General features: G+C 38.9%; 1 protein-coding gene across 1 annotated transcript in view; it reads left to right on the forward strand.

Moving 5' to 3' along the window:
* The window catches only part of LOC145983667 (uncharacterized), a 35,901-nt gene extending 27,374 nt beyond the window's left edge, over positions 1 to 8,527 (forward strand). The window contains exons 6-7 of the mRNA XM_083116726.1: positions 7,087 to 7,297; positions 8,523 to 8,527. Coding sequence (XP_082972852.1) covers positions 7,087 to 7,297; positions 8,523 to 8,527 — 216 coding nt within the window. The remainder of the gene's footprint in view (positions 1 to 7,086; positions 7,298 to 8,522) is intronic.
* Positions 8,528 to 10,106: the final 1,579 nt, after the last annotated feature.

A 10,106-nucleotide genomic window follows, 5' to 3' on the forward strand; every position in this document is an offset into this window, starting at 1 on the left:
TTTTCACAGTTTAGGTTTTATTTTTATTGAGGAAGGTAAATAAAGCTGTGTGGAAAATAAAACAGAATTCTCTCAATCCATTTGCTTTGTTAGTGTTCTTTGAAGAACAATCCATCTGATAGACTGAAGATTATTGCAAGATAAAATATCTTGAAGTTGATTAGGTAAATTTAAAATTCTTATAGAATTAACAATTTTTCGTAGATTACTATTTCCCGTAACATATGTGACTTGTGTTTGTAGATGTATTTGTAGTCCCGAGTAGCAGTGGCGTGCCCAGGATTTTTGTAAGGGAGGGGTTACCTATACTTTTTCTCGGTAGTCCGCCCTCATTTTGTCATATTTTCCTACCATTGACGTTCCTTTTTTAGGAATATTGGCCCAAAGGGGGGTATAACCCCTACCAATCCCCCCCCCCTTGGGCACACCACTGCCGAGTAACTATGTGAAATGACAAATGTAAAATCCGCGCCTTAAATTATATATATGTACCGTCCAAGTGAATTAGAATTATTGGATTCATTGGAATCGCACAAACCATATATTGTTAATATAAGTATTTGTTTGTGTGTATGTGTGTGGGTGGTGAGAGACTGTAAAACCTTAGTTTGAAATAGAGAAAACATCTGCTTGAATTTTTGTAAAGTTCGCTTTGAAAACCGGGAATTATACTTGAATTTTATTATGGTCCTACAGTAGCCACCCTGACTAATCTAACGAACGTCATGAAAAACTCAACCATCTGTGTGCCATTATTGGATTGAGAAAGTTTGAATTACAAGAATACTCAACTCTATGAAAAAACGTCAACTTAATCTACGAATAAAGAGATGAAACAGGTCACGACAAAATATTATTTTCTTTCTCTGATGACTCACAAATTTATAACAAATTTTTCTTTGTTGCGCATCAACAATTTTATTTTTAATGTTTTCTTTATATTATATCACATTTGCTTTAAAATTATTATTGTCATATAATTTTAAAGTGCCTCAGGTTTGTCACTTCTGACATTTCAATAAGGGTTGAATTTTACTTGATCTATTGTATTATATTAAGACACCCATGCGATGGGGAGCAAGTGCAGGTGACCTGTTCCCCTGCCTGATTTATCACCGCACGCCACTGCTCAACCCTCCTGCTAATGACCTGTCCTGCAAGAAGGGAAAGGCCACTTTCTGAAAATTCGGAAAAACATCGAAGTGGTCGGTTCATCTGTTGATTTGGTGGACAGTTGATATCTGTCAGTTTGAAGTAGGATTTCTTGTCCGAGCGGTGGTAAACTTCTGTAAACGTGAGAAGATAGCATCACGAAGTGTTTGTGACCTCGTTTTCCTACATCGCGAGTAAAATGTCGAATGAGAAGCTGCCAGATTGTCTTCCTCTGGAAACAATGGACTAGGATCGACTGATCGACCAAATATCCAACATATTGGCATTCTAAAAGAGAGTCTGACTACCACACAAGATCCTGGGTTCGACTTCCAGGATGGTTGATCTCATGTATAATGAAGAATAAACCACGTTTGAATTAAGGAAACTAGGTATGTAGCAATTGTTTTTACAGCCGTCTGCATGCTCTATAAGTATTATATTACAAAATTTGTATATCTTTCAGACTTTCTGTGATTTTTCTTCATTTAGCTAGGTTGGCTAGACATACAAATATAATTAATCCCTAGTCATGCAGTGAATAATACTTATATTATAATCATGAGTTATGGAGAAACAAATAACTTACCAAGCATTTTCTGTTTCTATTTGTTGTGCAGTGGTTAACAACGTGCATTACGATGCCAGGGGTCCTGGGTTCGAATCCTGGATTGGGCGTGTGTGTTCTTTATGTTGGTCCTCTCATCAATTTCACATCACTCATTGTCATCTTCATCTTCACGATTAGCCAAAAAGTGTCAGAGAAGCGAAGTAAAAGAAACCAAATCAATCATTTATATATTTCTATATTACGCCACTTTTCTTCCTCTTGGGTTAAATGCGACGATGAGGATGAATGATGAGCCGAAGGAATGGCAATGGGACAGATATGATACAACCATACCTGTCCAATGTCCGAACCTTGGTCCTCTGGTTTCGTAACGTGTTATACTCAGTGGAATTCTTAGGAAGAAAAACTATAAAAGTAGGGTGAAAAGAAGCAAAGTTGTACGATGCATAAAAAGCCATGTTTAGTTCTTCTAAAACCTTCCAATTATCGAGTTCGTGTTTTAAGTCCACTGTATGCACAGTAAGGCTAATCGGGGATCCGAACCACTATGTGCCTCCACCGGGTATCGAATCCGGGACCCCTTGTTTGCGTCGAGGAGGCCGAGAAAAACTTACAATTAGTCAGTAAAATTAATATTGAGGGACAAGGCCTTCGAAGAGTTCTTTCATTCGGTTGCGTGTGGTCATCACATTGAGTCCCATAGTTTCGAGAGCAGAATTGCTTTCATTTCGCTTTCAAGTACTTCCCAAATTGTCCTCACGATGTTGGAACAGCACAGAAATTTTGGAAGTAATACAAGCAGGCACATACCCAGGGAAGGGGCTCGGGGGCTGCAGTCCTTTCCCGAAATCCTACAAATATCTGATTTTAATAACCTGTAGTAGTAATTAAATGTACTTCATTAACAGGATTAAACATCTTGTATATGGTAAGTTGCAATATACCAAGAAATTCATCTTCAGCGCATTTACTCCTCCCCCCAACCTTTTCGTCTTTAGATGGCTGCTGCCGATAAGGGATAAGCCCCTTCCGAAATCAAAATTTTGGCTACCAGCCAAACCACCAGCGATCGAAACCGCGGAAAAGGGTTTTATCTACTTCTCAATTTTTCTTCCAGCAAATTTACAAAGCTAAAGACTAGTAACATTGTTCTTGGTGTATCAGCCATTAAGCTAATGAGTTCGTTCTGCATTTAGTTTCCCGAATAATGGCTGTGTATTTCGCGAGAATATATCCGTAGACTGTTCGGGGCTACAGAAGAAAATAATGTTCCTTTCCAATTTATTGATTGATTGAGTTGGTATTTTAAAAAAGTCCACTTTATACACAGTAAGGCCAATCGGAACTGGTTCTACAGTGTAAAGTGGGATCCGAACCACTATGAGCATCCACCGGGTATCGAACCCGGAACCCCTTGATTACCAGGCGACGATGCTACCATCCTTTTCTTTCCAAGACTATATATATATATATATATATATATATATATATATATATATATATACACACACACACACAAACACACACACACACACACACTCACATATAATGTATGTATACAGCATAGGTCTATATGCTGTATAAATAGTTTGTTAATTTATAATACAAGGTTGTTATAATTAAAGTGACGGTGTTCAGAGTGGTACAGCACGGGCTGTAATGAGAGTAGCAGTCTGAAACTTCGTAGATATGCTAATGAAGCAATGCGCTCGCGAATTATGCAAAAAAAAAAAATAGTTCCAATTCTCGCCACCAGGGTAAAAAATGGCGCTGTAAGCAGTCAAAACGTGGTATAGTTACAGGAAAAAGGCAGGAAAGATCAAACACATGAGAACAATGGCTCTGGCATGTTTATTAGGAACTATGGTTACAAGAACTGTTCAATATGGCCTCCCAATTCAGCAACATGCTGCATTCGTAACACGGCATGGTCGACGGTTGCTCGCAGCATGTCTGGTGAAATCTGAGCGACATGTCGTTGTATGCTAGCCTTCAGATCAGGCAGAGACCGGACATGTCCCTGATAGACACGATCTTTTAAATATCCCCACAGCCAGAAGTCACATGGATTAAGGTCGGGGGATCTGGAAGGCCAATCATCTGGAAACTGCCTAGAGATGATGCGGTCATTAGTGAAGGTTTCTCGCAGCAAATCTTTCACGTGGCGAACGACATGTGGTGTTGCCCCATCTTGCATGAAAATGGTGGTGTGTTCACAGTTCCGTTCTTGCAAAGCTGGAATCACGTGTTGCTCAAGGAGGTCCCTATAACGTGCAGATGTCACTGTACACCTAACAGGCCCTCGAGGTGTCATCTCCTCAAAGAAAAACGGACCAAGAATGAAGGAGCTAGTGAACCCACACCATGCAGTCACGTAAACTGAGTGCAATGGTTGTTCCTGCACAACATGTGGACGAGTGGAACCCCATATGCGACAGTTCTGAGTATTCACTGTACCGACCAGAGTAAAATGCGCCTCGTCAGTCCACAGAATATTCCCCGGCCACATGTCATCCACTTCCATGCGTGCCAAAAACCGATGGGCAAACTCACGGCGTTGAGGAATATCTTGGGGTTTCAATTGGTGCACAATTTGAATCTTGTAGGGATACCAGTGTAAAATGCACCGCAATACCTTGCGAACTGTTGACCAGGGGAGTGACAATTCACGTGCCACAGCTCTAGCACTGGTTGCAGAAGTTGAGGCATGTGCTGCACGGTCAGCTACAGCTACAGCAACTTCGTCCACAACTTCCACGGGGATGGGCCGCCTTCCTCTCCCTGGTGCAACACCCAATTCACCTGTTTCCTCGAATTTCTTCATCATCTTCTTCAGCCCATTAATTGACATGGGCCCTCTTCTCAGCCCTTTCTGTTGGCGATATTTCCGCAGTGCAGCGTTACTATTGCTCCCATTCTGGTAAAACAACTTCACTAGCAGTGCACGGTCTTTCTTCGCAATAGCCATTGCTTTTTACACGGGAAAAATCAAACTTTTAATGTTCGGCGAACATTCACATCACTAAAGGAAAAAAAAAGCAACAAGCGTCACCAACAACAACCAGGGAGCTCACACAATGGTTAGGCAATGTCACCGACTTTGACATCAGAGTTACGGAAAATTCCACGTTTTGACTGCTTACAGCGCCATTTTTTACCCTGGTGGCGAGAATTGGAACTATTTTTTTTTTTTTTTTTGCATAATTCGCGAGCGCATTGCTTCATTATCATATCTACGAAGTTTCAGACTGCTACTCTCATTACAGCCCGTGCTGTACCACTCTGAACACCGTCACTTTAATTATAACCACCTGGTAGTTTGATAGAAAAAGATCTTATGTTTGGGCCCCCTCAAACTGATCAACCTAGCTAAGTCCCTGGTCAGGTCGTAGTTTTTACGTTATAACTTTTCTATTTCTGGCTAGAATTGCGATTCTTTTTTATATATTGTTCCTAACACATGTATTTAACAGAAATGTTTCTTGCACCTTTTGTTTCTTCATGAACATGGAGGTGAAAAGGCGGGAAAAGGGACTTCTCTTTTGCGTATCCTTTCAAGGGAAAAGATATATTTCAAACATTTCAACAATTTTTTAAAATAATTTTTGGGGGTTTTCTCCCTTCCCCCTTCATATATACGCCAAATTTGCACAAATTTTGCATTTTGACTTTTTTTTCGGGAGGGGGGGGGACACCATTTTTTAAAGAAAAGTATTTTTGAGGGAATTTCCCCCCTTTCCCCCTCCATATGTATGCTGAATGTGCATAAATTATATATCGTCTGAATCTGTGATTCATTTTGCGTACAACAGTATATCTTTCATATCTCTAGGGCATTTAGTTTCTGAGCTATAGTCATTTCAAGGTACCGCTGCATTTTGAAGCTTGAATCAGTGGCGTGCCCACCCATTTTGGGGGTACAACTCAAGTTACAATGATGCAAATATTTTTCTGTTTCTTACATGCCAGCGATAATTTCTATGTGCATTTTGAACTTTTCATATCCTTTTTCTCGGGCGGCAGGGGGGGGGGGCAAAACCCCATTTTTAAAAAAAAATATTTTCAGGGGATTTCCCCCCTTTCCCCCTCCATATGTACGCCGAATGTGCATAAATTATATATCGTCTGAATCTCTAATTCATTCCGCGTACAACGGTATATCACTCATCTCTCTAGGGCAATTAGTCTCCGATCTACACTCATTTAATTGAAACTCTGCATTTTGCTCAAAATCGGGCTCAGGCACCAAGGGGGTTACATGTGAAAAAGGCCTTGGGACTCAAAAGGTTAAGGCTAGGATTATGATGCAAATGCATCTTTTTTTGGTAAGGCAGAAACATTGCATAAGTTTATAGAAATGTGTTTTACATGTAAGTGAATTAATTGGGATGCCTTTGTTAGGGCATTGGTTTGCATTTTTGGACCCTTTTTGGAGTAAAGGGTATTTTTTAAACTTTTTAAACAATTTGTCAACCTTTTAAAAGTCATTTTATGCATTTTTCTACATTTTGGTGAAAGAAGGGGCATTTTACATGCAAGTGTAACCCTTTGATGGAGAGATGGTCCCCATTCTTGTCTCATTGCCTTCACGTCCGGTTCTGATTGACTGCGTTTGAAGAAACAAAGAAATTCTGTGCAGTATTGTTGACACAAGCTGTTGTGTAACAATTCAGCTCAAACAATGTGATTTCCTCCTCTATCATTAAATATATTGTCGCTAGACGGATTATTGTTAAAAGCAAGGGGTACAAAATTTTTGTACTCTGTATCGGATATTTTGTCAGGGAAGCAATTGCACTCTATGGAATTGAAAGTGACTTAACAGCAAGTGCTATTCTTCATTTCAAGAACACTCCTCTGGTGTCTGTGGAAGTTGAGAGAAATTTTTCCGTGTACAAGACACTCTTGTCCGAAAAACTACAATCATTCACTTTTGAAAATTTTCATATGATTATCGTTGTGTACTACAACTATGTACTTAAAATATGACAAAAAGTGAACTTTCTTACTTGTACTACCATACTCAATTAACATGTGATAGATGCTGTAACGTTAACTTGTATTTTGAATTTCTCTTGGTAGTTTATAAATTTGTTTTACAAATCTTTCAGAATTTTTAGGTATTTTTTCTAAGTTTATAGGGCATTTTCTTGCATGTATTAGGTCATAAATGCATTTTTTTAAAGGTCATTTATTGGCAATTTTAAGGTCATCAAAATCCTAGCCCTACTGATCATTTATTTTGATGTTTGACATGTTTACCACTTTCAACTGATTTCTTCATGGATGTCATACATTTGAATGTAATGTTGATGTACTCCTTCCTACACTACATAAAAAGTTAAGCAATGTATTTTTTATAGATTGTAGGTGCTGAAGGTCCGTCGGACTATACAATCTTAGAAATTATTCCATCCTTGGATATTTCCAATATTGGAGTGGACACTTCAGGGGGAGATAATGAGCCAGCACCTGTCACCTCTATCAGTGGTGGAGGCCCTTCAGTCACCTCTATCAGTGGTGGAGGCCCTTCAGTGGAGGAAGGAAGCCAAACACCTGTTGCTTCAACTCCAGGTATGCATTTTTTACCTATCTAACCTTTTTCATGTTAATGAAATTCTCACATGTGCTGGGAAGGCTATTACAGAAGGAGTGCTTGTTTAACCAACCATGCAATACAACCTGTGGTTGTGCAAATTGGGTGATGGGCTCACATCCCTGAGTATAGATGTTTCTTTGTGATCGTCATTCACAGATTTAATCTAGTCAGTCATCTTGATCATTGAAATTAGCCAATAGTAGCAAAAAGACAGCTGCTATATAAAAATATACCTCCAGGTTTATCAAAGTAGTACACAATTTTCCTTATTTTCTGGCCAGTTTGTGTAACAATGAAACCTAACCAATTTCAAGAGATAATTATCGTTAAAAAAAAGTAAGCAGTTTGCACTGATACCAAAAAATTTGATTTTTGTGCCTAAAGTATAACGTGCATTAACCTTAGAGCGGGCGCGCCTGCACAAAATTTACGACAAGAGTTATGTTCTTTAATTTTCTTGTTTCTCCTTTGAATTTGGCGACCTATGCTTTTTATGTACTCCTCAAGGAGGTCTTTTGTGTTGAATATTAGCAGTCATTGTTACTCATCCATATGTTATACTCTTTGAATTGTTGTTTATTTGAGATCAGAACACCATGTCGTAAAGTTTGCGCTGCGTGCCTGCTCCTGTTCTGCAATTTTTTTGTCAGGTCATTGTTGAAAATTAGTTTACAGAACGTAGACATGAACGAAATTCAGCTTATCCTTCAAGTTCTTGAACTTGGAATGTAAATTGTTTGTACATATATACTTGTAACATTTAGGTTTTCAGCAGGAATATCACTGTTGTAAAAAGTATGACATGCACCTGCTGATGAAATCGTGGTGTGCTATAAAAATGTATTAAGTTATGTACTGTCTTTTTTTCACCATCCCAACTTGTATTTCAATATGTTTCATTTATATTCTCAGAAATGATATAAATAAATGTAGACTCAAAAAAATTTACGTTTACATTATAATTTCCTTGCTCATTTTGAATTATACTAAATGACGGAAAAAGTGCGTCACGCGCCTGCTGGTGAAAAGATTATTAACCATGCCCACTCGAAGGTTAAAGTTCTGCAGTCTTTTTCAATAAAAATGGTGAAAGGTTTCAGTAGCAGTTTTCATGGTCAAAAAAGGAAAAAAGCTGTAAATTGTTGGTCTCATCAATTGGCTGCAGTAATTAGTTAACAGAGTTTTTTCTTTTTTTCCCAGTCTAAAGCAGGAAGCGGAATCGCCGATTCCAGTCTCAAGCGAGGGAATCCTCCCATGATGCACTCCAGAGGCTGGAATCGGCTACAAAGACTAATGCTGCTGCTTTGGAGAACATAGCAGCAGCATTAAGTAGCCTTGCGGCTGCGCAAGCCCAACAAGCTAAGGCATTCCAAAAAATTGCAAGAGCAGAAGAAGAGAAAGCTGCTGCACTGAATTTCATAGCGGATACTCTAAGTGCAAAGGATATGAAATAATATGTATATAGTGTAAAAATAAATCTTATAAGTTACATTTTTTATAGTTTTCATCTTTCCGAATTCAAATTTTCTTTATTAAAGGGCGAGGTTCAGCCTGTGACTGTTCTCCCACCTAATTCTTCTTGAATGGTACATTGTAATTTTACACCTCAATATTTCATCATTTGTAACATGCATGATGAACAGTTCAGAAATACTGTCCCACTGCTATACTAATGAAGCTACAGCAGATGTCTCTGTCTCACCTAACCTGTGGCTGTCTTGTTTCTGTGTGTACACATCTTTCGTGTCTGCCACAACATAGGTGATACATAGCTCCATGTAGGGAGTTAATTGACACATCTGGGTTATGATGGCCAAAGAGTAACATTGACAGACTAATTATATCAGTTAAACAACAGTGAAACATCAGGTGAAGCTAGGACTGACGTGGATCCTGGGATGTTTCACTATTAACTAATATTTCTATTTTGTATTAATGTGCATGTGTTGCGAGATTAGATTATTTAAGGCTGAATCGTACAGAATTTGATTTCCAGTAGGCAGCTGCTAGACTGGTTTTGATGAGTAGATAGTGTCATAATTGCAACTAGTTTTTCTGAGCCAGTGCAACAACCAATCAGAGCGAAAGTTTGGTGATTTAAAGATAAGCTGTGAGTTTGGCAAAGGAGTTCTTAGTCAGTGGTTTCCCTGTGTTGGTTGATTTTCTTAGCTCCTTGATGAATGAAAACAGAGGGGAGGTGCAAGAGTGTGTTCATAAACACTTGTTTTGCAAAAAGAAATGCCAGACCCAATTGGTATTCTTCACATTATGTTCATTGCATCTATAGTGGAACCATAAGCAAAAAAACCTGCGCAGACCCACAACTCCTGTGTACCGTGGTCCCGCATGGAGGGGAGGGGGAGAATTGACCATGCTTTCTTATGGCCCGTGCTGAACGGAAAAAGAGAAAGCTGCACGGGGACTTCTTGTCTAAAGTTTTTTTTCCTTGTGGTCGATCTATCATGATATCCATTTGGCAGGTATGTGAGAGAAAGGTGGGTAATCTGAGTTTTTGGATCATATTATATTTCACAACCTATCGGTCAGTTGTAATACATGCCTGACATGCAGTGAAATTGATAACAATCCAAAACCTCCATGGGGCAGTGAATAGTGGATTTGAATAGATTATGTTCATGCATGTAATTCACACTCAACGAGAGAATGAGTAAACTCTCGTAAAAACCTGTAAAATATTCACATTTTGTGATATTATACCTAGGTATAGCATGTCTCAACCTTAAAATTCAGGTTAAATGGAGCGTGGCATTGCCAGATCAACAA

The sequence above is a fragment of the Lepisma saccharinum genome, chromosome 2, assembly GCF_977018435.1.
Source record: "Lepisma saccharinum chromosome 2, izLepSacc3.1, whole genome shotgun sequence".
Lineage (NCBI taxonomy): Eukaryota > Metazoa > Arthropoda > Insecta > Zygentoma > Lepismatidae > Lepisma > Lepisma saccharinum.